Consider the following 27,773-nt stretch of genomic DNA (forward strand, 5'->3'; position numbering starts at 1 on the left):
AGGTAAGAGACCAACATTCATGAACTGATTCTTTTCTTCCACCCCTGGGATTGAACTCGGGTGGTCAGCTTTGGCATCCACATTAATTTCCTTCCAACAACAGTGTAAGTAACCTTCCTACGGAGAATATGCTTCCAGAGCAGTGTTGAAGAGGCAGCCAGCCTCCTCAGGAGCAAGGGGAGACAAAATTCCCAGGAAAGGCTGTGGTACCTGAGCTCACTCAAGCATTGGAGCTCAGTGGGTCTTTGTGTTAAAGAGTGGCCGCTAAGGAGAAGATAGTAGGCAGGTGTGCTCACTGTTAATGGACACAGTCAGGGGAATTCTGTCAGTTCTGGAAAGGACACCTGTGGGGTTCAAGCTGAAGATCAGAAAAGCAAAGCAGCCAGCACTAGAGAGCTCCTACCTCTCCCAAGGCTGGGGCTGGGGACTGAATGCCTCATGAGACCCTGAGCTCCTGTCTTATGTTCTTCTCTAGTGCTGGGATTAAAGGCGAGCACCACCACCGCCCAGCCTCTATGGCTATCTAGTGTGGCTGCTGGGAATAAAGGTGTGTTCCACCACTGCCTGGCCTCTATGGCTATGGCTAGCTTTGCATTCTGATCTCCAGGCAAGCTTTATTAGATCATAAACATTATTTCATCACACGCCTGTGAGTTTCGAGCTTGAGCATGCAGCAGAATCACCTGAAATCCTTGTAAAACGTGAATGCCAAGCCCTCCCATGGAGTTTCTGACTTCGTAGGGCTGAGATAGGCCTGTGCACCTAACAGACTCCGGGGGCGGGGGGGGGGAAGCGGTTCAGTGGCTGCTGGAACCATCCTTTGAGAAGTACTCTAGAGTTTTCCTTTAAGTACTTGGGTTTGAACCTGAAACCTAGAACACAATAAGCTCATGTCTACTTCTAAGCCAGGAATCAGCCCCAAATCTGAACTTTTAAAATGTAGTTCCTACACCAACAACATGGGCATTACCCATAAGCTTGTTAGAGATGCCATTATTATTGTTTATTGCTGTGCTTGAGTGGAGGTCAGGAGGCGACTCTCAGAGATCTGGTGTATTCAGGGTGGTATGGCCATATGCAGAAAGCAACTTCCAGAAATTCTTTCTCTCCTTCCACCACTGGATCCTGAGGATTGAACTGGGGCCATCAGGCTTGGTGGCAAGCATCTTTACCCACTGAGCCTTCATGCTGGCCCAGAAATGAGTCCCACTTCAGAGTCTGTAGTTGAACAAGGTCCCAGGTGATTCCTATGCCTAGACTTCCTCTCTGAATATTTGGATGTAGAATTGCTAAGCTTGAGAGCTCTGGTGATTACTGTGGAGAGGCCTGCAGGGGAAACTCCTGTTCATCCCCCCTCATTCTTTATTCCTTGGACCAGAAGGAGTCAAAAAGCCAAGAAAGACCACCAATATGAGGATGGGAGGGGCAGCTCCTTTCTAGAACAGGAAAGGGGCAATGCGGTGCCTCCATAGTCGATGATGCCGTCAGAGGAAACAGAGGCGGGGAGGCTGTGGGGCTGTAAGAACCACAGAGTCTGCAGCTGGGAGCTGGAGCTCTGAGGAGTGGCACCTGTGTCTACAAAGGGCTCAGATCTGGGGCCTCACTCTCTGGCCACAGTGCTGGTTAGGACTGCCTGATCTGGTTTCCCGTAGAAGCAAAGGGCTCCTGACCCAGTATCGTGGAGCTGGCTGTCTGCTAACAAGCTTACTCAGAATGCTTCTGGTGATCCTACAGGCTGAGATGAGAATGTGCTAGTACTTAAGATGACAACTAACTTAGTACTTGCCAAGGCTTGACCTGTCAGGCCAACGTGCGAATTGGCTGAGTGCCCTCACCGAACTTCCCATGACAAACCTGTAAGTATGCTTGCTTTGTTTTCTGGTGGACTTGGGACAGGTGAGACGGAAAGGTTTGGAGTTAGGCTCCGGGAGGACGACTAGTAACTGGACAGGAGGTCTCTAGACTTCCTCAGAGATAGGCCTGTGCACCTAACAGACTCTGCTGGCCTTTCCTGTGCTACCTACTTTCCATGTGGAGTATCGGCTTCTCCTGGGCCACAGTCTTAGAGATCATGAAATGAAAGGACCCTAGATTATTCTCCAGAGACAGTCATCTGTGGCATCTCCGATGCTCTCACAGGGTGAGAGTCTCAGTTTGAAAGTGGGTAGGGCTGGGGTTAAAGATCACTGAGCCCCTGAACTCTGTTCCCAGATACAAAACCAAACCCAAAATCCCAAGACAAGGTGGCCATCCTAGCTCTGCACTGTCCATCCTGCTGCCTGAGCAGCAGCCAGCTGTCCTCTAGAAGAGGTGGCTGTATTCTCCAGATGTGGCCATCGCAATGAAAATGGGATTAGAGACACAAAGCAGCCTGGGCACTGTGCATTTTTGGCTGCCTTTCACCAACACTGCCCAGCCACTCCCTGGGACACTGCAGACAGTGCCGAAGCACATTGTACGCTTCTCAGACATGTACCGAATGATCTGACCGCTTCTGCAAATGTGGCCAACACCTGTTTATCCTCAGTCTCACTGCCACTGCCTGGGCCTCATCTTCCCCAACAGTGACCATGCCTTGGCCAGACCAGGAAGAGAAAGTTGCAGAGCCCTGGAGAAGTGTCCAGCAAAGAGCAGGTCCCTTATGGCCCAAGGGGCCTTAAAGGCTGTGGACTTGCTGAACTAGAGCTCCCTTCAGCCCCGTGGAGCCCTTCATTACAGGAGACACTACAGGCTGCGTGCGTCCCCTGCGGCCACACTGCTGCTCTGTTAGGCACCCATGCTGTCCACGGCAGGCATAAAGCCAAGCACTTAGCTTGGACCTCATACTCATGGCCAGCTGATTGGGAGAATTGCTCTGGGAGTGAGCAAATCCCGGCCCTCAGGAGGCAGCAGAATCACCCCCCTCACCGAGTCTGAGAGGAAGGGGCAGTCCAGAGCCAGTCCTGGGGCGCCAGCCTGCTTGGTGCTCCTGAGCTCTGTGTGTGGCTCTGAGCTTCACAGAGGCAGAGAGAGCACTGTGTGTTCAGTTGATAGAATGGGGCTGCAGGACAGGTGGGCAGAGGAGTGGGGGCTGGCACAGAGGAGTGGTCCTCCCAGCAAGACTGGGTCCACTCAGTGGGGACTGTCCAGAACATGGATGTCATCCCACGCCATTGATGAACAACACCCTCATCCAGGCAGCCTGTGACCCTAGAGTAGGGGAGGTGCTCACTAGCAAGGAATGGACCGTGCTAGTCTGTGAGATGCTCCTTTCAACGGTGAACCTGTGGCAGTGCCTGGCACAGAACACAAGCTCAGTGAATGACTATCGAATGGAACCAAACAGGTGAAATTGTACCTGTCCTACTGAAAACAATGAGAGCATCTGAAAAGATTAGAGAGCCAGCCCCCCTCACAGAAACACTTAATGTAGTCTTGGAAATTAAGCATTTCTCTAGAAACCGAGGGTTTGCGTAGTCTGAGGACAAGACACCGTGCAAATCACTCTACTCACTTTGGTTCATTCTGTTGATATGTGTCAAGTGCCTTCGGTGAACCTCAATGCTGAGGACAAGGCATGGAACTGTAGGGTAGTGGCAGACTGAAGAAATCTTCTGACTGAGCCTGGTGGCAGTCACAGGGCTAGGAAGAAGAGGATCACTTGAGCCCGAGAGTTTGGGGACAACCTAGGGAGCATAGTCCTCAGTTCCTACTCTCATAAAAACAAGAAGCAAAACAACAGCAACAAACACTCTAAGGAACACGGCAGAATAAGTGGGAAAGGAAGAGTTCCTGGAAGAATTTGTAGCGATATTCAAAACCAGGAAGGAAGTATGGCCCCAGGGCTGGCTTTCCAGGGCATTATCTACCATGCCCAAATGTTGGGTGTGGTTATCCCCACTTCTCAGATGAGGAAAGGGGCACCAAGAATGGAAGTGACCAGTCAGTCCCTCAGAGCCTTGCAAGCCACCACCGCTATGTCACATAGACTGACAGACTCCCAGCTGTTGGCACCAGTGACTTCATTGTCACCTCTGCTTGGGTCTCCCATTCCAAGGCCTCTTGGCTCCTCCATGACCCATCTCTAACCCTAGCCATGGTCCCTGACATGCCTGCAGAGAGCTCAGGTCTTGCCACTATCCCTGCCACCAGCTAGCAGAATGTGACCCCAGGCCTGAGGAATGGTTCTTCAGGAGTTCAAAGGAGGATCAGCAAAGGCTGAAGATCCTAGGAAGCTTCCTGAGGAAGGGTGGGGGCCAGACACAAGGGCTGGCTCATAGGAGGGGGACACAGGAAAATGTCCAGAAGACTTGAATGGAGCATGGCCACTGCCTAGGACGGATGGGATACTTCCTGAAGCCTCAGCTTGGTATCTTTGTCAATCAGTCCAAAGTAGTAGATGCTGCCAGACCCAGAGATGCTTGACTTTTCAATGGCCCTGATGAACCAGGTCATTTTCCTGTGAGAGCCAAGTGTCTGAATCTACGTTGGGATCACAGGCTGTGTCCCTAGAGCAGCACCCTTTTGGGTTTCTTTCAGTAATGTGCCTCTGAGAGTCTGCTGAGGAATGATGGGAAGTTTGCCCAGCAGAAGAAAAAGCCTCTCCAGCCCAAGCTCCAACCCCAGTTCCTCTGGTCTGGGCCAGGGACCTGTGTCCACACACGCAGGTAAGTCATGTCTATGGGGCCACCAGGCCCTTCCCTGCTCTAGAGACCGAGAGCTTATCACCTCTAGGCCTTTGGCCAATGACCCCAACAGAACCTCACACTTCAATGAGAGCCTATGACTACCCTTCCCAGTGAGCCAGAAGCTCCAGGCTTCTGAATTCGCAATAGTGGTGAGAACATTAAAATGAGGGGCTGGAAGTGGAGTCCAGGATTAGAGTCAAGGTGGTACGAGAGAGCCTGAGGTCTCCAGCACGTGCACAGAAATGTGTTTGAAGTGGGGCATCAAGCTAGCTGCAGCAACACAAGCCTGTGTCCCCTTCACTTAGAAGGTGAAGAGAAGAGAAGGTGTGGGCTTATGTATAGCCTGGGTTACACCAAAAGAGCCTGTCTTTAATTTCAAAATGGGGATTCCCTTGTTTAACAACTATCTTCACAGAAATATCCAGACTGGTTTGACCAAATGCTATCTAAATGCTGTGTGGAGCCATGGTGGTCTAGAGAATTAGTCATCACAGATAACAAGGCCTTCCAAACCCAGCTGCACTGTTAGAAGCGGTGCTGGGAGTATTAAGTAGCCTACACTAGAGAGTACAGAGCTGAGATGTTTAGACATATAGGCTTGGACAAAAACTCTTGGTTGTCAGCCCCCAGATCCCTTAAAGGGGCAGGGTTTCTTTTCCTGTTCTGCACTGAAGCCTCTTATCTCCCTAATACCAGCCTCCACAGGGCCCTGACACCTTGAGCACCCCCTCATCTGCAGTGAGAGACCTGTAGGAAGAACCCTGAAAACCACACCGACCGCCTTCTTTTCCACTGAGCTAGCGAGCTAGAGGCAGGTGGCCGGCTGCTGAGTCATCCTGGGGTGCTTCTGGGGGTGGTGACCACCCCTGGAAGATGTACCTGGGCTCCAGGGATCTTTTCTCCCTACATCAGGTCCCGAGGAAAGGAGGCCAGCCTTGTTCCAGGGTAATATGAGTTTTCACTAGCCCAGTCTAGAAGCCATTTGTCCCCCATGCCTGGCTCCATCTGAAGCTTACTGAGGCTCTGCCAGGTACCAAGCCATGTGACAGGAGCTGAAGACACAACAACGGACAAGATAGGTCCTTCCCTCCCCCAGAGACAGACGCTAAGCCCTTATAAGTGGATATTGTGTTGCTTTTGTGGCAGTGTTGCAGGGATGAGAGAGTGCTGTATGAAGACAGGAAATGTGAAGGTGGCCCCTGGGCCAGAGGGAGCTATGGGATACTGCCCGCCAGGCATGCAAGGCAACAGCTCTTAGGAGGACAAGTAACCGGCCAGGCTTCTTTGTTCCACCCTTATGGGAGAGACCTCCTTAGGAGGAGGACCAGGCATTCTTGGCTGCAGGGACACCAGGCTCTGGGCAGGCAACACCTGCCCTCCCCCCACCTGCAGAGCTTCCAGCTGTGAGGGTTTCTACTAACCTTTTAAGCGGGAAGATGCCAAAGGGATGCCTTCCTAGCATCAGCAGAGACCCTTCAGCCCTTACCTACTTCCTGGACCCTTGTATGTCTGCCTTCTCCCTCCCCTAACCCTGAATCTCAGCTCCCTCATGACAGCATCCCAGAGTCCTGTGGGACCTTGGTGCTTTGGGAGCTCCTTAAGAGACAAAGAATCCTTGTTGACCTTGACTGCTTTTCCTGGCATACTGCACACATGTGCTAGCAAGTCTCTCTTTTGGGGGCCCTTACTGAGAAAGGCAGGAGGAAGGAAAGAGAGATGAGTTGGGTGAATTAGTTTTCAACCAATATGGCAGGTCCTGCAAGCTTAGGAGGGATTGCTAGATTGTGAGGAAAATGAGTCCTCTGCTTGCTACCTGATGCCCTGCCTCCGAATTGGACATCATATCCACTGAGTCCCCATGACCATTTCTAGGGGACCTTTGCCTCTCAGGAAGGCAAAGAGGTACCTTCCTGAGAGGTATAGCTCTCAACCAGCCCTCACCCTCCCCTCTTCCCCAGCCTGGGACTGTGAACCGAGTGGTATGGAATTGGAATTATGCCCCTCCCTTTGCTGAGTGCCACATCAGGGCCTTGAGACCTTTCTGCACAGTGGAGATGACTAGACACAACAACATCAGGGCAGTGGTAAGGGCCCAGTAAGAAGTAAGGTGACAGAAGACCCCAGTAGGGCCCCATGTGTAGGGTACAGTCAGAGTTAGCAGGACCCTTAGTCACATGCTCCCATAGGGCACTTGTCCCGGCCAGGCCTGCAATAGCAGCCTCTGGTGGCATCGCAGGGGCAGCACATGCCTTCACTCAATGCCAGGGACATAGGCCACTGGGAGTTCAACCTATGCCTGTGCACAGTGCTCTAGAGTTACAGAGCCTGCTCACATATGCTTCTCTCCATGGGCCTGATGAGGACAGGACACGAGTCAGGTGTATGGGAAGAACCCACCCTGGAGAGGGAGGCTACCCTCAGCTCACAGACCCTGTTTTCTGTCTCTTGACAGCACATGTCAGTGCTGGTGCTAGCTATGCCCCCATTCCTGGGGCCCCAGGCCGAGCTGTTAGAGCTACTATGTGGCCCCACCACTATCATTCAGAGGCCCACTCAGATCATGCTGATATGAGCTTCTAGCTGGGGTGGGTTTTCTTTTGTTTTGCTGTGGGGCTGGATAGAACCCAGGACCTTGCACATTCTAGGCAAGTACTGTTGTAGAAAGCCACATCCTCAGCCCGTGTAGGTTTTTAGTTTCCCAGCTATATCATCCCTTCATTGAGGTCTCTGTAGAAGTTATACATACAGAAAGGCATGGCCAGGACCCTGGTCCTCTAGCCACATACCCTGAAGGCCTTTGGGAACCCCCAAAGCTATCTGGACTCTCCCAGGTTCTGTAGAGCCTGCTGGGAACATTTCAGATTAGGGTTTACCCCACTCCCTTCAGGGTGCCTGTGGGACAGGTATATGAGGGGAACCAAACCAAGACAAGAATCAACTAGCTCACACCTTGAGGGAGGACTGGCCAAGAGGGTAAGTTTGTTTACGCCTTTTTCTAGAGAGAAACAAGGTCACAGCTGTGGCCCTGGGCAGTTTTCCAGCAGGTGAGCAGACAGGACTGTCTCTGAGACTTGGGGAGCCGCTGACCATCGTCTCTGAGTAAGTCAACCCTGGGGCTCTGAGGTCACATTGTGGGAGAAGGGGCACTTCCACCACCAGCAGGAAGGTGGAACAGGGTTGCTTTTGAAAGGCCTGCATGTGACCATGTGTCTGGGTGATTTTCTGGCAGCTGGACTCACTCATAGGGAGAGAGGCAGCGGGGCCCAGCCTTGGAACAAGAAGCCTTGGACCATTTGCCATCTGCCAGGCCCTCACCTGAGGAGGAACCTGGATTAGCTGATGTAGGGAGTTCTGGGAAATGAGTAGAGAAGGTGCTGTAGGTTCCATCTGGAGAAAGCCCCTGCAAACTCCAATTGAAGGTGGCCCTCTGTGATCTCTCAACAGGGATGGAGATTGGTGGACAGTCATATCGGAAGTCTCGGGCAGAGAGTATCACATCCCCAGTGTTCATGTGGCTAAAGTCTCCCACGGGTGAGTGCGCAGCCCAGCCCACCTTGAGGACCTTCCTACACTCTCCCACAGTGTTCTCTTCATGCATAGCCACAAGCTGAACAGAGCCTGGGTCCTGACCTGCAAAGGAGCAGACAGCTGTCAAGTCTTGTTCAGCCCATGAGACTTGGGAGCTCAGAAAAGGCCCCATAGAGGAGGTGTTGTGGTGTGGGGCTTCGAAGGTTGGCCAGGATCAAGTAGAGAACACCAAAGGGGACATATAGGAGTCAGGCACAGTCTTTAAGGACATCCTGAAGTGGGAAAACGAGAGAGACTTCTCACAAGAGTGAGTGGATCGGCAGTGGGGCTGGAGGAGGGAGGGCTGGGCAGTGATGACTGAGGCTGGGGCAGCCTGTAATGCCCCCTTCCCCCACCCCAGACACTTGGGAATGAAGTCTCCAGGCAAACAAGCCTGAAGCTGCCTTCATAAGGCTGGTCCCCAAAGTCTCTGGAGTCAGTCAACAAAGCTGGAGGGGATATCTGAGCCTCTGAGGCCTGCTCTTCATGGTACAGAGGGCAAGGCAGGCCCAGAGGGTTTGTCAAGGTCATACGGAGGCATATTACATTCTTTTAATAGAAGGATTCGTTTAAAGCCCACAAGCTTACCCTGTACCCTCTCCTTGCTCCCCCAGGTGGCTGTATGAGGGCCTGAGCCGGGAAAGAGCTGAGGAACTACTCTTGTTGCCTGGGAACCCTGGAGGGGCCTTCCTTATCAGAGAGAGCCAGACCAGGAGAGGTGGGTAAACTCAGCTCCCACCACAAAGCTCTCCAGAGTGGAGCTCAGGATAGACTCCTAACAGTCAGCAGAACTTTCTTGAGTCCAGCCAGGCCCTGACTGGAAAAGGCCCTGAGGTGGAGCCAGGCTATGCGGGCAAAGGAAAGACAGTTTACCTGGAGTAACCAAAGGGAGACTTTGTGGTGTGGGTACCTAGGCTTGGAGCTGAGCCGCTGCTTCCATGAGGGCCCTTGGACAACAGAGCAAAGCGGGTGTGAATTCACTGAAGGGATTCAAGCTTAATCTTTATTTTGACAACTGAGAATGCTAGGCCTTTAATCCCAAGCACTCAGAGGCATGTGAATCTCTTGAATTCCAGGCCAGCCTGGTCTACAGAGTGAGTTCCAGGACAGCCAGAGCTGTTACACAGAGAAATTCTGTTTTAAAAAACAAAACACAAACAAACAAACAAAAAAAAAAAATACCTGAGATTTACTCTGACCAGCAATGGTGATTCCTCTTCCCTTTTACAAGACAGGACATGATATGATCTCTTGGAAAACGTTCATGGCAATTCAGGCACCCAAGAAAGACCTCAAGGGTAAAAACTAACAGTTTTCTAGTGACAGGTCTCCTGTGTCTGCCCTGGCTGAGCTTACTGGACGGGCTGTCAGGGTCCTCGCTGTGTACCCCACCCTGCATGCACATCCCTCAGAAGCTTCCTAGACCAACCTCTCCCCAGGCCCTCTTGCTAATTTCCAAGAAACATCAGTGCCCCCCGCCCCAAATGCCTGACTGCTGCGGTGGTGCAGCTGGTTCCAGTGCAGCAGCTGCAAACAGGAAACCTCGGTGGTGGTGACTGCGACAGGAACCCTGCAGACCTACCACTGGTGAGCTAGAAAACCACAGAAAGTACTCAGTGCTTAGCCACCCCACCCCACCTGTGGCCCAGTACAGTTCCAAGAGATAGTGACCATCCCTTGTGCCATTATTGTACTCTTTGATTAAGAGGAGTATATACAAGGGAAATTCATGGAGAAGCCAAGAGAGATTTGTGAAGCTCTTCATGGACTCGGAAGGACCCACAGGAATTGTGGGACCAGCTTGTCTATTGCCAGCACCTAGTAAGGGTTGATCAGAAAGCAACTCTACTCTTGTCAGAAACAGAAGACCCTGAGTTAGAGCACATGGTGCATGCCAGTAATCCCAGTACTTGGGAGACAGAGCCCAGAGGAGCAAGCGTTCAATCACTTTCAGATTCGTAGAGTTCAAGGCAAAGGTGTTCTGCATGAGATGAGACCTCCTCGGTGAAACTGGGAGTGGTAGTGCACTAACCCAGCACTCACAAGGAGAGGCGGGAGGATCACCTAGGAGTTCAAGACCAACCTGGGCTAGTAGTGAGTTCCAGGCTAGCCAGAGGTACAGAGTAAGGCCCTCACCGACAACCTAAAATAATAAAAGTAAGAGCGGCTGGGAAAGTGCCTCAGAAAGTGTTTGCTTTGCAATTATGAGGTCCTGAGTTGGAGCCCCAGCACTCATGTAAAAAGTCTGGCATGGTGGTGTATGTGTGTAATCTCAGTACTGGAGATGCAGGACAGGAGGACCCCTGGGCTTGCTAGTTTACACATACAAAACAAACAAAAATTTCCCATGCTGCATGTCTGGTGTCTACCAGACATGACTGCAGCCTCCCAAGGCTTCCTTTGGACAGGAAGATGAAGGGCAAAGAGATCACTTTAGTTCATCGCTTACAGACCCCTGGGTCTCTGTCCAGGGAAGCAACAGAACTGCCTGCAGGCAGCTACTCCACGCCCAGCATGCTAAGTCTGACGCGGGGCTGAACAGGCTTCTCTCTTACACTGTTGGCCCGAGGAGCTCGCTGTACACTGGGGAAGCCTGTAACATGGATGTCTGCACACCAAGCTGAGATTCTGATTTAACTGATCAGGAACGTGCCCTAGGGACTGGAAGAATGCCCTGAGGTGAGACTCCTCATATGTTCACAGTGAAGTAGAGCAAGAAACCCCAGTGTGTGCTGGGTTAGGGGTCCTGGGGGTCAGATCTGCTTCAGACATTTAAAGAAGTATATCTTGGGTGACTGTGAATTTTTTTGTTTTTGTTTTTTTGATACAGGGCTTCTCTGTCTAGCCTTGGAGACTATCCTGGCACTTGCTCTGTAGACCAGGCTGGCCTTGAACTCAGAGCCACCTTCCTCTGCCTCCCAAGTGCTGGAGTGCTGGGATTAAAGGTGTGCGACACCACCGGGCAGCTGTGAATTTTTATTCTGTGGTTCCTGGGCCCAAAACTAAAAATTGATACTAAGTTCTAGGGTCCAGATTGATGTCACAGAGTGCCAGTTCTCTGATCTTAATACACAGGAGTCACTGGGATGCTCTGGACTTGGTGACAGTGCCAGATCTTGCCACCAGAGACCTACTGGGTGCTGAGACCAGAAATCTGCCTCCCTTTCTGGGTAGTTCTCTGTTCTTTCAAAGTGATAGAGGACAACCCAGAAGGAAGTATTAGAGAAGTCATGTTGCCTGTAGATCAGTGGTGTGTGTGTGTGTGTATGTGTGTGCGTGCGTGTGTGCATACGCACATGTGTGTGGGGGGAGGGAGGGAGAGATTTATATTTTCTATATCCTGTGCATTTTGTCTCATATGACGCTGTAACCACTGGCTGGGTGACATCAGGGACATCTTTTCTCTTTTTCTGCAGTACTGGGTATGGAACCCAGACCTAGGATACTTTTGGATCAGTATCTCACTAAGTTCTTCAGGCTGGCTTTGAATTCATTCTGTAGCCCAGGCAGGCCTTGTGATGCTCCTGCCTCCACCTGAGTAGTCCAGGGTCAGCCTGAACCCAGAGTCCAGTGTAACTCCGCGGCTGGGATTCCAGAGGGGTGGAGCCTTTGTGGACCATGAAAGCCTACAGCCCTGAGCTATCCAGAACATCCTCAGCCACCCTCCATATCAGCTCAGAGTCCCTGTAGCTTCCCTGGCCATGCTCTAGGCCTGGGGAGAGCCAGGCTTGAGTTGGCCCCAAAGCATTGCTTTATGAAGGAGGTCCTAAAAACTGCACAGGACACAGGACTGCTTCAGAGAGCTGTGCCGGGGTAAGGACAGGTTCCAGCAAGCAGCATTCCTTCCTTCCCACTCCTGCTGTCACCCTGAGCCCTGCTTGTGTTGGATTCAGTAAGGGAGATGGATAAGTGAGAAGATGCGGCCTCCACCCAGGGCCTCAGCTCTGCTCACTCTCGGGTGGGCAGCACTCCCCCAGTGTTGGCCAAGCCACACTTCCCACACTGGCTCCTGGTCTCTGGCTGCAGGTAGAAGGGCCTACGGCTCATCTCTTAGGCCAGTGGCTTCTAGGTGGACTCAGGGGAGAAAGTGCAGGCAGCGTCTGCAGGCATTTCTCCAGGTATATCCTGATGGCATATTCCTTACTTCTCCCGGCACCATTGGAATGCCCAACCCTGGAAGTTCTGGGTGTGGATACTTAAGCCTGCTAGAGCATCCTAGAGTCCAGGACCACCTACCTACACTGCCTTTGGTCTTGGAGGTCCTCTCTAGGCCCTCTGTGCCCTCTAGCTCCACTGCTATTCTGAGAACATGCCTCATTTTTTCCAGTTCCCCAGCCTGGAAAGCCCCACCTCATCCTTCATGGTCTGAACCATTATCACCTCCCCAGGCTATTTGTTGCTCTTCAAAACTCCCACATCTTGAACAATCCTCCCTTGCAGCTGCAGTGAACTGGCTTCTTGTAACAAAATTGAAATTTCTATGAGAACAAGGAGCTCATTGTCCAGTGAGGACCACCAAGGACAACCCCTGTAAGGAGATGGCCTGGCAGATACTTGTATCTGCCATCCCTTGCACCTATGTCTGGGCCTGTGCAGCGTCTGGCAGTGTAGTAGGGGCTCAGCGGATGTTTGTTGGAGAAATGAATGAGTCTGCTTGGGTAGGCAGAATAGGGAGTAAAGTGCCTCCCAGACAGGAAGGAGAGGGCCATGTTTAATACCAGACTGTCCAAAACAGGCCCAAACTTGCCTCCCACACCACCTGCTCCATCATACCCATTCAGACAGCTGGGCCTATGTACACCTAAGCCAAGGGTCTGGCTCCCGAAGAGCCAATAGGGGCAAATGGTCAATGTGTGTTTTGTACAAGAAATACAAGGGTAGTTAAGTCTTCAGATGGCTCAGTATAATTTTAGCATTGGGAGGCTGAGGGAGGGGGATCACAGTTCAAGGCCAGATGCAGCTACACTGTGAGCCTCTGTCAAAACAAAACAAAACAACAACAAAAAACCCAACCAATTAATCAACCAATAGGACACCCAAGATCCAAGGTATGAAAAGCAAGATCCCAGCCACAGTCTCAATTGCAAAGTGGACAAGTGTGTAAGAAAGTACCCAGCATACTAAAGTACAAACGAGGGTGTGTCTGTGGGGTGAGTGTGCATATGCCTTGAGGAAGAAGGGCTTCTTAGTCTAGAGCCAGTGAGACTAGAACAGGTCCAGGGAGAGGTTGGATTCTGCAGAGCCTTTCAAAGGTGATGAGGATTTTACCAGTGTGACTGGGAGGGCTCCAAAGAGGAGTGACCTACTGCTGCATGTGACAAACTGGAAGTGGGAAGCCACACAGGCAACAGTCACAAGCTCTGCCTGGTTGGGATGTCAGATTCTAGGTGTGCTCTGAACATAACCAGTAGGGCTTTTTTGTTTGGTTTTTCGAGACAGGGTTTCTCTGTCTAGCTTTTGAGCCTGTCCTGGCACTCTCTCTGTAGAACAGGCTGGCCTTGAACTCACAGAGATCCACCTGTCTCTGCCTTCTGAGTGCTGGGATTAAAGATGTGCACCACCACCACACAGCTGCCAGTAGGGCTTTCTGACAGGGTAGCTTTCCGTTGCTGACTCAGAGGAAAAGGTTTATCTTGGCTCAAGGTTTCAGGTTTCTTTTAGGCTGTGGCAAGGTAATTTGCCTCATGGTGAAAGAATGTGGAGAAAGCTGTTCGCTTTGTGGCAGTCAGGGAACAGAAAAGCTTGCTGGGATAGGCTGAGCCCTCAAGATCCCATCACTTCCCAAAGGCCCCACCTCTGAATACTGCCACACTGCAGCCATACCTTCACTACCAGGCTTTGTGAAGGTATTTCAGATCCAAATCATGACAGTGTGAGAGGAAACAGTCAATGACTCCAGAGTGTGGGGTTTAGTGATGGATGGAGGAATAGATGGATGGAAGAAGGCTGTCTATGAAGATGGGAGATGGGAGGATAAATCGGACCCATCCCTCAGGAGGCTTCCTTCTTTAAACAGAGGTGTGCTTCTTGCAGGTAGGAGAATGTTCTGCACAGAAAGACATCTTAGGGTTTCTTAGGGTTTCTAGTGCTGTGAAGAGGCACCATGACCATGACAACTCTTATAAGGAAAACATCTAATTGGGGCTGGCTTACAGGTTCCAAGATTGAGTTCATTATTCTCATGGTGGGAAGCATGGCTGCATACAGGCAGACATGGTGCTGGAGAGGTGGCTAAGAGTTCTACAACTGGGTTGGCAGGCAACAGGAAGAGACTCTAGGCATGGCTTGAGCATTTGAAACCCCAAAGCCCATCCCCAGTGACATACTTCCTCCAATAAAGCCACACCTCCCCTAACAAGGTAAGACCACCTAATAGTACCACTCCCTAATAACCAATCATTCAAATACATGAGCCTATGGGGGCCATTCCTATTCTAATTACTACAGAGGAACAGCAGGGACACAGGACCAGAGTTCAGAAAATGCTCACTGGGAGCTTGCTGCATGCCAAATATGGTTCACCACCTGAATGCGCACAGCTGTTGAGATCAGGGTAATCGGTAGCCCCCTTCACCAGTTTAAAAAAAAAGGACCTGTGTGGCCAGGTGGTGGGTGTGGGTGGCAGTTCTACAGAATGTGGCTGTGTAAGACTGAAACCCAGGCAGCCTGCATTATAAAACATGTCTTGGAACTGGCAGGGTGCAGCAGTTCCTTAGGATTGGCCTTAACTTTTATTTTTGAGGCAGTCTTACTATATAGCCCTGGCTAGTCTGGAACTCATTACACAGACCAGGCTGGCTTTGAGCAACTGCCTCTTCAAAACCTTGTGTTTCTGTGTAACACCCTTGGCTGTTCCTACCAAATGTACACTCTGTGACTTGTTGCTGCTCAGGTCTCATACAGCTGAGGTTGGCCTCAAATCATGCAGGTATATATCAGCACTCACAGCTATGTAATTAGCATTGCATCCTATAAGGTACCATTGTACTTTGTGTGAGGTAATGAGACTACCGTAGGCCAATGCTTTTACCACTGAGCTACAACCTCCACACTTTATTGTACTATTGAGCTCAAACTGGCTGTTAGTGAATGTAATGTTTATTGAAAGCACAGCTATTTTCCCCATGTATGAGATGGAACTGCTGGTTTGAAGGAATAACTCAACTGTTAATGCCAAACTGTTTCCAAAGTGGTTTTCGCTCTATGGCCATGTTGACATCTACTTGACACATTTTCACATCCTAACCCTTCTGCCACCTGAGTCTTTACCTATACAGCCAATATTATGCTCATTTACACCTCACCCATCCTGAGGACCATAGAATCTTATCTAACACAGCTAATGATCTGTCTTGCCTTTGACCTGAACACCTCCCTGAAGGCTGGGCTAGGCCTCCAGCAGGGCCTCAGATCTATCCCTGGACCCTTTCCTCCTCAGGCTGCTATTCCTTGTCCATCCGACTCAGCCGCCCTGCATCTTGGGACCGGATCAGACACTACAGGATACAGTGCCTTGACAATGGCTGGCTGTACATCTCACCACGCCTCACCTTCCCCTCACTCCAGGCCCTGGTGGACCATTACTCTGGTATGGCTTTTTCTTTTTTGCCTCCACAGTAGACTGGATGAAGGGCTTAGGGGGGAGCCAGTTGTGCCTTTAGAACCTTGATTTGCTGGGCTATCTAGACAAGAGAGGAGCATCCTCCATCTGTCCTTATGCAGTCACTGTGCTGAGATGTAGATGAGAGCTGTCTCCATCCCAGGCTGACAAAGAGCTAACTAGAGGCCAACTGTGAGCTTGACCAAAATTCACCACCATAATGGTGGTGCCGAAAAGTGCCCTAAAGTGGACAGTTCTCTTCGCGGGAACCAGATTGTGATGTTCCTGGGTGCAATACAATCTTTAACATTTCTGGTGCCAACCATGTAACGAAGACAGTGTCAATGAGGAAAAGAAAAGCTTACTGGGTATGGTGGTACACTTTAATCCCAGCACTCGGGAGGCAAAGGCAAGCAGATCTCTTGAGTTCAAGGCCAGCCTGATCTACAGAGTAACCCTGTCTCCCCCCCCCCCAAAAAAAAGTGTGGGGGGGGGCTAACTTCTTTGACTAGGGATTTCTACAAGGTTGTTTTCCACAGTAGATGATTGGGTCACAGACTGACCACTTAGCTTGCTTTTCTTCTCAGGTTTTTTTGTTGTTTTTCGAGACAAGGTTTCTCTGTATTGCTTTGGAGGCTGTCCTGGAACTAGCTCTTTAGACTAGGCTGGCCTCAAACTCAGAGATCCATCTGCCTCTGCGTCTCAAGTGCTAAAGGTGTGTGCCACCAATGCCTGGCTTCTTGTCAGTTTTACATAACTTAGCCCCAGCTGAGGTTTTATTATATTTCAGCCTGTTTGAGACCAATAGCATGAGACTTCCCTTCATATTATGTTTTGGTGACCATGTCCCTAAAGTGCAAAGCACAGAAAACTGCCAGGTCAAGTATCACATCAAGGGTTTGGGTCTCTTCCATAGAGCTGGCGGATGACATCTGCTGTGTCCTCAAGGAGCCCTGTGTCCTGCAGAAGCTTGGCCCACTACCTGGCAAAGATACACCTCTACCTGTGACTGTGCAGGCGGCATCACTCAATTGGAAAGAGCTGGACAGGTAAGGGGAATCCTGGAAACATGAAGGCAAAACAAGACAAGGACTCACGACCCAGATTGGATTGTTACATCCAGGGATACCTTTTAGAGCCCAGCCGGGGCTTGAGTAGTGGTGAGGGCAAGGCAGTATCAGGAAAAAGGTAGGCATGAACCTCTGGGCAGCTAAGGTGAGAGGAAGGATGGACAGAGTGGGTGAACAGAATCCTGAGCAGGGAAGTGAAGATGAAGTTAGATCAGTTAAGAAATGGGGAACCCAAGTTTGTCAGCAGGAGTAACACGGTACTGTTCTAAGGGTAGTGAACTGTGTGGCAAGCACAGAAGTGGCTCCCTTACCCAATTTCCCTGTCCACAGCACCCTGTTTTTGGAAGCGCCTGCCAGTGGGGAAGCATCTCTTCTCAGTGAGGGGCTCCGAGAATCTCTCAGTTCCTACATCAGCCTGACTGAGGATAACTCCTTGGATGACGTCTAGTCCAAGCAGAAAGTGAAAGGGGTACCAAGGCTGCTTCTCCCAGGACTCCAACTCAGCCGAATCTGATGCAACACCTTAGAGGCAAGACTGCGAATGCAGAGGGGTTGGGCTGGGGTGCAGGCACATCCAGAGGCCCACCTAGACCTCCTGCTCCTTCCCCTCTAGAATGTAAGAAGTCATTTATCTCCTCCCATGGCCTTCAACTTTTAGTCCATGTACAGTGTAGTTCAAAGCAGGGGCAGGCCTCTACAGAGAGCAAATTACTTCTGAGGTTTCGTAGGTCAGTTCCTGAGAGGGATGTCCAGCAGGATTGCTGTGTCCCATCCCCCATTATGACTGCTCCTCAGCCCTACTAAAAGGCAGAGATCACCACTATCATGGAGAGAGAAAAAAAATACTAGGGAAATTTACAAGACTCATTAAGAACACAAACACATCTCAGATGGTAGGATGGCTCAGAAAGCAAAGACAAGCAGAACACCTGATGGCCCACCACAGCAGCCCCAACCTTATCCCACGTAGAACAGACCAACCATCTAGATTTTCCCCTTGAACCCTCACATCAAGTCCCTTTTTCGACAGCCCAGCTCTCAGATCTCTACACTTCATTTAGTGTTCACCAAAACACAACCCAGTCATACCCCACCCAGTCTTGCTATCTGGTAGCCAAACACAAAATGACACTGTTTAAGTCTCACACTGTAGACCAGTTGTCACCTCTCTCGGTGCTGAGCCAGGATATCAGGCAGTAGACCCTCTCCGCAATGTTAATACCAAGGCACACTAAAACCATCACCAACTCCAGCCCCTCATTTCCCATGACAGCCAAAAAGAGAAAGAGGCCTGGCCAAAGCTGCTATGGGAGCAGAGAGACAGAGGAGGATATGTGTGTGTGTGTGTGGGGGGGGGCATTCTGCCTAACATTCCTAGGTTCTGAGGGTACAGGTGTTTAAGCAAGATTTTAGTTTACCAGGCATGCCAACACTTTCAGTTAGACTTGTTTATTCAAGTATCCGAAAACACTCTACAGTGGAAACTTATTAGATGGCTGCCCGTACTGTGCAATGGCTCATGCACATAGTGTTTCCAGAAGACTTGAGATGCCAATGATAGTTTAAAAACTGTGCACCTGACGGAGGACTAAGGAAGACAATTTCATGTTTCATCCGGATCCAGGGGCCATTAGATTAGACAGCAGCTCCTCTTGGCAAACAGCTGTTACAAAGGCGCATAAGATTAGACAGCAGCTCCACTTGGCAAACAGCCATTACATGATGGTGTCCAAGAAAAAAAATGGTCGGCGATAAACAAATTCACAACTATTTCCTCAAAGGTAGATGGTTCTTTGAAAAGTTTCACAACCCTTGCAGAAAACACCGATGCCCAACACGATGATTCTAAGTCCAAGAGATATGGGTCTTCTCAGTTCCACGTGGCAGGAGTGCCCCAACAAGCATGTATCTGTACTGTAATAAAAGGGTCCTTTGGATTGGACAGAAGAGATGGGAGCAAACACTATCAGTCATAGTGGATGGCAGTGTAAAAGATGATCCAAATGACCTAAGGGAGACACAAACAATGTTCATGTTGTCACCTAGATCAACACAGCTGCCCCACCCCCATGAAAATGGCATTGCCTAATTCTGAGTCTCATAAAGAGTAAGTATCATTAATCCCAAAACATCACACCAAAGAGAAGGCCTGTTTCCATGGTCCCTTATCATTTCCCACTTCTCCCTCCTACTGGCAACCAATAACCTACTTTCTGTCTCCATAACCCTGTATATCTTGGACATTTCACTAAGTGGAATCATGTAGCTTTTCATGTCTAGATTCTTCCACTTAGTATGCTCTCAAGGTTCACCTATACTGCAATACCACAGAAAGTTATGTTTTACTGTATGGATATAAAACGTTTGACACTTAAGATGACAGCCATGTGAGTGGTTGACTTTTTCCTATTAGGAATAATGTGAGTATTTTACATACACGTATCTATTTACATTGTTGGTTTTTCCTTTTGGGAACAAGGTCTCTTTATGTAGCCCAATCTGAATTCAAACATACAATCCACCTTGCTGTTATTATAGTTGTGAACGAACACACCCAGCTCCACAAATATACATTACAACATTCTAAAATGTAATTGATAGTAGGCCCTGGATTTACACAAATGTATAGTACCCCAGACCGAATCTTTTGGAGGACCTGCTCAAGGGGCTACTGAAAAGAATAGCAGCCCAACAACATAGCATAAGTGTGCTCCCTGAGTGGCTATCATCTCATAAAACAAACAGAGGCTATCATAAAACCACCAGCTGCACATACCATGAACAAGGCAAACGATGTCATGAACCCTTCTTTGGTGAGCTCCCACGTGCCACCATATTCTTCCTCGTCGATTTGTAGGTAGTTGCTGAAGTAGAGGTACAGGACTCCTGCATTGATCAGGCAGAATCTGGAGGGAGGGGGATAAGCACCAAACCCAAACCATAAGCTTTGTGCTGCAAGCTCTCCCAGCCCTGTTAGGGCACTGATTCCAGTTCATTCCCATTGTTCTCCTCCTCACCGCCCCACCCCCCATTTTTCAAGACAGGGTTTCTCTGTGTAACAGTCTTAACAGTCCTAGAACTCTATAGACCAGAACTCAGAGATCCTCTTGTCTCAACCTCCCAAGTATTGGGATTAAAGGTTGCACCACCACTGTCCCCTCTTAACCAGTTTATTCTCTGCTGATGTGTATTGACATCTCCCAACCCAGGGGAGGACGACCTGGAGAAAGAAGCTCCAAGCTTAGGAAAACAGGCTCAATCATTATGCCCAACATCATTATGGATGTCTGTATAAGTCTCTCCAGAGGGACTTCAGCCCCCCCATCTGTAAAATGGGGTGTGTGTGTGCTTGGATAGTTATTATGGTGGAAGGGGTGAATGAAACACACAAAAATGTTTAGACTATCAGTGGAGCTGCCCACCTGACTAAGTTGGAGATTTAAGGAAGGAACAACTACTTTTAGTCAAAAGCATGCAATAAAATAATTAAAGTATGGGGCAGAGGTCCCAATGGCAGAGCACTTATCTAGCGCACACAAAGCTTTGGGATCTATTCCCAGCACTGCCCCCCAATTCTTCAATCTACTTTTATTTTGGTGTTTTGAGATAGGGTCTCACTATGTAGCCTTGGCAGGCCTGGAATTCCATATGTAGACCAGGCTGGCCTCAAGCTCACACAGATTCACCTGCCTGTATCTCCTGAGTGCTAGGATTAAAGTCACACACCACTACCCCCAGCCCACTCTCCAATTTAAAGTACCCTGAATTTCTCTCAGCTTCCTTGAAGAAATCAGAAGGGTTACAATGCTACTCAAACAGACCAACAAAAAGAGCAAATGTATCTTGGGAATGAACATGTCACAGAAGAGGAAATTAGTCCCAAAGGCTTTCTAAACCCAATGGCCTGGGAGTACTTGGGATTTCATAGAAAACATGCCCCCCCCCCCCAAGATAGGGGTTTCTCAGTGTAACAACTCTGGCTGTCCTGGAACTCACAGAGATCAGCCTGCTTCTGCCTCCCAAGTGCTAGGATTAAAGGCAAACCAAACCAAACCCACAATGACAATAAGACAACATGGAGAAGGACCATGGAGTCAGGAAGTGGGGATAAGAGGAAAAAGCTGACATAGGCATTTCCTTTCAGAAGTAATAAGACACAGAAATAAAGGCATTTAAATCTAATGTTAGGTGAGGTTAGAGGTAGGGTTAAGAAAGGACACTGGAAGAGCCACACACTGACTAAGCTTCAAGGATGAGTATCCATTATATAAATGAGGATGAGAGTTACACAGCAAAGATGTCAACAAATGAATGTGGTGGAGCAGGGTAAGAGAAGAATATGAAAAAGGCCGAGTTCTAACCAGAGGCCAGGGTGAGCTGTGGTTGGCATGTGCCTATAAACCCAGCATTTTAGAGAAACAAGATTAAGGGTTCAAGGTCATTGTGATATTTGGGAGGAGGTGTATGCAGGAGTCCAAAGTCAGCCATGGGTAATACAGTGAGAAGGTTCAGAGGCTAAGGGCCAAGTCTGCCAATATGAGTTCAATCACTGAAGCCACATGGTAGAGAAAGGACTCCCTGAGTTGTCCTCTCATTTCTACACGGGTGTCTCCCTTCATACTCACAAAATAAGCGCATGTAAGTGAAAACATCTGTTTAAAAAAGTTAAGCATTAACCGAGCACGTATCAATCCTGCTGAGCTGAGACCCAGAGGTATGGGTCTCCAATGAAAAGCGTCAGGAGACAAAAGAGCTGTCAGCCAGTTCTTGGGCAAATTATAAATAAGGAAACATGAGAAAGCTCTACTGTAACTGATGGCCACAACAGAAAGAAACAGAGCAAGATGGGACTTGGTCAGAGGGCAGCTAAACAGTTACTTACTGGAGGAGGGAAATTCAACTAGAAACGAGCACCAGGAAGTCATGCCCAAAGCAAGGGAAGTTGGAGAAAGGCTAAGGAAAAATAAACAACAAAATCAAAGTTCTTGGCCTTTCTAACAGCAAGGGCAAAGTGCCAAACCAGAAGAAGGTAGGGTTTGCTCAGAGTGAAAAACTGGCTGTGGTGACAGTGTGGGACTGAACCCAGAAAGACACAGCTCTGGAATAGTGCCACCACACACTGGCTGAGCCAGGGCAAAGTGCACTCAGTTTCTTATTTTCTCAGCCACATTTCACCACTTTATAAATCTAATCACGTAACAATAGCAGTGAACTGACTCATGGAATGCCTGATGAACCGAAGTCTCCATTTAGCAATTTACTTACCTGTCTTTATTTTACTGATGAGCAAACTGATCTTAGGTAAGTCCAAGGTTATAGAGCTTCAAAGGAACAGGCCTAGAGGACTTGAAATGCAGAGTTGTCTAGGAAGTAGGTTTTTGTGTGTGTGCTTTTTGTTTTCCTCTCTGTAGCCTTAGCTATTCTTGGAACTCACCTGTTATTCCAGTATTAGGGACTGCAGACTAGCAGACCCTGAGAGCTGGCTGGAAAGCCAGACTAACTTGGAATACTGAGCTACTGGTTCAGGGAGACTTTTGTCACAAGGCAATATTGCACAAAAAACAGGAAGAAACCAGCATCCTGTTCTGGCCTCTGAATGCACATACATGGCACACTCGTGTCCATGCAGCAATCACTAAGGGGGGAAACCCCTGTAAGATCTGATAGGTGCAAGAGCTCTGAAGTAGCACCATCCCTCCCCTACACTATGGTCTTCAGGACAGGCTCTTCTTCCTCTAGCATTATTCTTTACCTGCCCTTTTTTTTAGCTCAAATAAAATGACTAGCATTCTGTCTTTACACCTCATCCTGTGTAGGAAGAGCTCTATGAACTGATATTCTCATCACCCTCAACCAGTCTTTCATGTCCACTCGGTTAAAAATCACACACAGCAAGCAGGGTGGTGGTGGCACACACCTTTAATCCTAGCACTGGGAAGGCAAACTCTATGAGTTTGAGGCCAGCTGGGTCTACAAAGTAAGTTCCAGGACAGCCAGGGCTGTTACACAGGGAAACTGTCTCAAAGAACAAAAAAAAAAAAAAAAAAAAAAAATCATTCACAGCATGAACTGGTTTCCTTGTAGAAAACCTTCCAGTTAAGAGGCACTGAATACTAGTTCATTCTTAGTCAGTTTTTGTCTGGTTTTAGTTATATCTACCATCATCAACATGGACAAATGGGCAGTTCCAGAAAGAAACATGTGCCATGTAAATAAAATGCATAATTTCAACTATAGGCTGCTCCAGGCAGTATGTAAAATCTCATGCTGCCCTGCTTAACTATACCATCCCTCCATCCAGCACCCTTATGCTGTAAATGCTCCCTACCTGTTAGTCAATGGCAGAGGCTTAGTTATCAGACCTGTAAGAGTATCAGTGCTTGTGTTCAAACAACCCTGGCTTTATTTAGCAATGCTCTCAAAATTAGAGAATAGTGATGCTAGCAATCTGGACACATCATAAAAGCAATGAACTGCTTTCTTCAAATATCTCACAGCTCACAGCATCACTAGCAGGACTAATATAAAACAATTACATACTTTGAGACACAGGAAAGGACCATGTAATTTTATTATAGCACATTGATAGTTATTTTATTAGTTACTGTTGTCAATCTCTCACAATGCTTAATCTGTAATTATTATTTTTTGGCGGGGGTGGGGAAGACAGGGCTTTTCTATGTAGCTTTGATTATCCTGGAACTTGCTTTACAGACCCAGCTGGCCTCAGAACTCAGAGATCCACCTGCCTCAGCCTTCCTAGTCTGCCTCTGCCTCCCTAGTGCTGGGATTAAAGGCATGCGCCATCACCACCTAAAATGCTTTTTTGAGACAGTCTTATTCCATATCCCTTTGCTGACTAGCCAGGAACTGTCTGCCTCCCAGACAGAAAGGTTACAGGCATGCACTATCATGCCCAGCTCATTTATAATTTAAGCGTTATTAGAGATGTGTAACTGGTTGTGGGTATCCACTGAGGGTCTTGAAATAGATCTGTCAACAGAAGGGACTACTGTCTAAGAAATTATCCAACTCTGTTTCTGAAACATACTGCTCACTCCCTAAAGGAACTAGTAAGATATCCCATTAGCTCTCAAGCAGCCTGGCTTTCCATGGGGCAGGATGAGACACGGGAATCAGCACTTGTATTCGTGTGTGAAGAGAGACAAGGCAAACCTTCTCACTTCCAGAAGAGCTTGCTCACTGTACCTGCTTAGGAGTTTTACACCTTTCAAATGCAGTTTCATGGGCACAGGCTTGCTTTCAGCAACTCAATAAACTGACCCTTGTATGAGCAGGAGTCAAGGATGTTGTCATTGTCCAGGAGTTAAGTAAAAAGTGCATGGTTAAGCCTCTTGCTTGGGGTGGGGGTGAGGGTGGTGCTTTAAAAATGTAGGGACCTGAAAATAACTCCTGCCAAAACCAAGAGCTGGTATATCAGCAAATTACAAAGCATAAAAAGACAGCCATCAACTACAAAACTATTCTACTTCTTAAACTTCCACAGGTACCAAAGTCAGGCCATAATTAAGAATACTAGCTGCTCCGGGCAGTAGTGATGCACACCTTTGATCACAGTGCTGGGGAGGCGGAGGCAGAAGGATCTCTAAGTTGGAGGCCAGCCTGGTCTACAGAGTGAGTTCCAGAATAGCCAAGGCTATACAGAGAAACCCTGTCTCAAAAAACCAGACAGAATACTTGTTACCAACAAGTAATATGATACTACTTGCAAGGAGTCACATTAGACCCATGAATGAATAAATGGCCCAGTCTTCAGGATAGCAGCCTGGCATGAGATGCTCCTGAACCTGAGAGGAACATTGCACCAGGCCTATAAGTGTTAATGCTGACTTCTTTGCTTTAGTAATCAAATCAACAGCACTTGGGAAGTAGGGGCAAGAGGATCAGGAGTTCAAGGGGCAACCTTGACCCTGTCCCTAAAAATATTTTTTTAAAAAAATAAAAGAGATCAGGATCCTGAGCATAGTTGCTTGTCTCTAATACCAGCACTTAGTAGGTTGAGTCAGGAGAACTACAACGACCGCTAAGCTCCAGGGGAGAGACTCTGTCACAGACAAAACTACAGGAATGTGAGATACTGAGACTTACCCTGCTATTCCCAAGAAGCCTCGCAAGGGCACAATGCCCCAAATGACACCCAAGACCACAGCAATAATTTGTCGGAACCAGTAGATCACATCTAAAAATTCATCCTATAAAAGAGACACAATGTATGCATTACCTGGTGTGGCTGCCGCAGGACAGTTATAGGTGAAGAAACAAGCAAAAGCTTATTAAGTATTATTTCCTTTTTGTTTTTCTCCTGCAAGACATTCTCACTATGTAGCCCTGGTTGGCCTGGAATCTGCTATGTAAACCAGGCCTTGGCTGTAGAGTGCTGGATTAAAGGTGTACCACTACATCCAGCTTAGTACGGGGTTCTTAGCCCCCATATGTGGGTTTACTAAAGTGTGGAGGAAAACAATGTATTCACACATTAGGTGGTCAGAGAAACCATAACTTCTTTAAAAGAAGCTGCATGAATGAAGTGACTGTGGGCACTGTGCTCCTGGCCATAGACAACCCTTAGATAACCAGGTTAAGTCCTAGATAGTCCTGGGGGTGGGGGGAAGACTATTAACCTCAAACTCACCCTCTCATTGTACAGTGACTTCGGAGAAAGCCACCGAGGTGGTGTGGGAAGTGCGAAGGGCTTCAGGCATGTGCACAAAAAGCACTAGGGGCTTGGTTATTGCCCTCGACTCCAAACCCCAGTCCTTGGACCAGAGAAGAAAATAAAAAATGACACAGCAGATCACAACGACACTGCAGGTTTTGCAAGAGCTGGGCAGGGCTGGGGGCAGGCCAAGGGCACCTTCAGGAAGTGCTTCCCATCCCCCCATACGGAACTGAAGGAAGGAAAGCCCAACTTCAGCAGTCCGAACAAAGGAAGGATTCCAAATACAACATTCTTTTCCAACTATCTGGAATCTGCATGGGGACAGTCTTTGAGATCACAGACGGAGCAAAGGTGGAAAGCATCCACGCTCAGATCCTCTGAAGGTGACCAGCCAGAGCATCTTTAAGTCCCTAACCACTTTTTCTTACCCACGACCGTCGATATTTCTTCCTCACAAACACCGACCTAAGGTGGTCTCAGACCCTGCTCTCGAATCTCATGGGTCATCTCGATTTTTTTATCTAATCGAGCAAGAGCATCACCCCCCCTTACCCCCTCAATGTGCAACCTAAACCCACTTTGGGGATTCGGCACTCCGCACGCACGCAATCTTCCGAAGCTCTAACTACTCCGGATCCCGCCGAGTAAACGGCGGGGACGGCCGGAGCTCCGCTCGCTCCGGCCAGCACTCGCTGCTTTCGCGTGGCCAGGTGGCTTCCCTTTCCGCCAGGCGGGCGACTAGGCCCGCGCACGGCCACTGCGCGCCGGCATCCTCGCCACCGGCTCTCTGCTACCACGGCCGTGGCAGGACGGGGCGAGGACACCCGGGCCCGTGCTCTTGAGCTCGCACCCTCGCCCTCGCCGGGCCTTCCTCACCTTGTCGTCCCAGGCCGCGTCGCTCCGCAGCACCTTGCTCCACACGGACACCTTGAGGGCCCCGTTGGCCAGCTGCGGCTGAGGCGGCTCCTCCTTCCGCCGCCCGCCGCTCATCCTCCCGTCGCGCCGCCCGGGCCGGGCCTGAGGCGCGCGGGCAGAGCCAAAAGGAGTCGGAGTCTGGGGTGGCGGGTCTCGGCGCGCGGGGCGGCGGCGACAGTCTCGGCAATGAGGTCCCGAGGCGCGCCGAGGAACCTCTCGCTCTGCCAAGCCGCCGGCTCCCTAGCTCCACGGAGCAGGCGCCGCGGAGGGAGGGGCGTGTCCTCTACGTCACGCGCACGCAGCCAATCGGCAGCCGGGTAGCAGGCGGCCCGAAAGCTCGGCGACGCCTTGGCGCAAGCGCCTTCCGCTGGGCGGAAGTGACGGGAAACTTCAACCAGGCCCTAGGTAGGGTGACCGAGAAGGGACAAAAGCGGCGCGGAGGCGACCTGAGCTCGAGGAGGCGCTGTGGAGACGGAGGAACAGTCGCTCTGAGGGAAGCCCAGGTTTGACGCGGCCGCGTGTGTGAGCCATTGCCGGTCCCCTTGAGCGACAGATAGAACCTGCTCGCCTACAGAGCCAGGTCCCTGGTCCCCTGGAGCCCCAGGTTGCCCCGCTGGAGTTAGCGTCTGTGCATTTTGTCCTAAACCTACAGGTACTCATGACTTTGTTCACGATGTTAACTCATTCATCGTCATGACTTTGGAAGAAATAGTTACCTCGCCTGGCGATGGCTCAAGTATGTCTGGAGAATGTTGAATCCCAAGCCACGTCAACCTGGGCTACATAGCAGATCCTGTCTCAAAAGAAAACATCCCCCCTCCCCCCATCCCCTCACTCCCGTGTAATAACTTAACGACTCAGCTTGCCCAGCATTCTCTTCTGGCAAACGTGAGATTCTTTTCTAAGGATAAGGGGAATTGGAACCAATGGAGAACTTCGTTAGGAGAAATAGAATAGTAGTGTCATGATATCTATTGCGTCCTCACTGTGTGTCGTTAGTGTTTCAGAGTTTTGGATGGCCAGGAGCAGCTGCGAACTTGTATAGAGGTACAAATTCTGGGGCGTGCCATGCTGTGGTGGTACTTGTTGGCTGTCCCAGCCCACGCAGGATTTTTAGGTTGGACTTCATAGCAAGGCTAGCCTAGCATTCAAAGAGAGAAATTCTGTCTCAAACAAACAAATGAACAAAACCAATCCCTACCCTGCAAGTGGTGCCATACACAGTGTGTTATGCTAAGCCAATAGATCAAGGACCGTCACTTCTACAAAGTGAG

At 49.4% G+C, this 27,773-nt stretch overlaps 2 protein-coding genes across 3 annotated transcripts; one reads left to right on the forward strand and one right to left on the reverse strand.

Moving 5' to 3' along the window:
* The first annotated feature begins 1,028 nt into the window (after positions 1-1,028).
* Positions 1,029-19,286, forward strand: Sla2 (Src like adaptor 2). Of its 2 annotated transcripts, XM_051187845.1 has the most exons (8): positions 1,029-1,856; positions 4,519-4,646; positions 7,667-7,766; positions 8,112-8,198; positions 8,849-8,952; positions 15,673-15,822; positions 16,751-16,883; positions 17,235-19,286. In XM_051187845.1, exons 2-8 carry the CDS (start codon positions 4,547-4,549, stop codon positions 17,350-17,352), a joined length of 792 nt encoding a protein of 263 aa, XP_051043802.1. In that variant the 5' UTR covers positions 1,029-1,856; positions 4,519-4,546; the 3' UTR covers positions 17,353-19,286. The 2 variants fall into 2 exon arrangements, with proteins under 2 accessions (XP_051043802.1, XP_051043811.1); XM_051187854.1 differs by lacking the exon at positions 15,673-15,822.
* On the reverse strand, positions 18,338-26,762 carry Rab5if (RAB5 interacting factor). Its single transcript, XM_051187927.1, has 4 exons — positions 26,461-26,762; positions 25,014-25,117; positions 19,681-19,810; positions 18,338-18,912 (listed from the first exon to the last, which is right to left on the reverse strand). The coding sequence occupies exons 1-4, from the start codon at positions 26,572-26,574 to the stop codon at positions 18,871-18,873; spliced, it is 390 nt and encodes a 129-aa protein (XP_051043884.1). The 5' UTR covers positions 26,575-26,762; the 3' UTR covers positions 18,338-18,870.
* Positions 26,763-27,773: the final 1,011 nt, after the last annotated feature.

The sequence above is a fragment of the Phodopus roborovskii genome, unplaced genomic scaffold (genome assembly GCF_943737965.1).
Source record: "Phodopus roborovskii unplaced genomic scaffold, PHOROB, whole genome shotgun sequence".
Classification (NCBI taxonomy): domain Eukaryota; kingdom Metazoa; phylum Chordata; class Mammalia; order Rodentia; family Cricetidae; genus Phodopus; species Phodopus roborovskii.

Bases quoted from the DNA above. Each gene is read 5' to 3' on its own strand.
- Sla2 (XM_051187845.1), top strand. From the start codon at position 4,547: ATGATGGGAAGTTTGCCCAGCAGAAGAAAAAGCCTCTCCAGCCCAAGC. The intron at 4,647-7,666 runs GTAAGTCATGTC...GCCTTTTTCTAG, and splicing joins ACCTGTGTCCACACACGCAG to AGAGAAACAAGGTCACAGCT. The intron at 8,953-15,672 runs GTGGGTAAACTC...TTTCCTCCTCAG, and splicing joins AGAGAGCCAGACCAGGAGAG to GCTGCTATTCCTTGTCCATC.
- Rab5if (XM_051187927.1), bottom strand. From the start codon at position 26,574: ATGAGCGGCGGGCGGCGGAAGGAGGAGCCGCCTCAGCCGCAGCTGGCC. The intron at 19,811-25,013 runs GTAAGTCTCAGT...CCCTCCCTCCAG, and splicing joins GGCTTCTTGGGAATAGCAGG to ATTCTGCCTGATCAATGCAG. The intron at 18,913-19,680 runs GTATGTGCAGCT...TGTCTCCCTTAG, and splicing joins CATCGTTTGCCTTGTTCATG to GTCATTTGGATCATCTTTTA.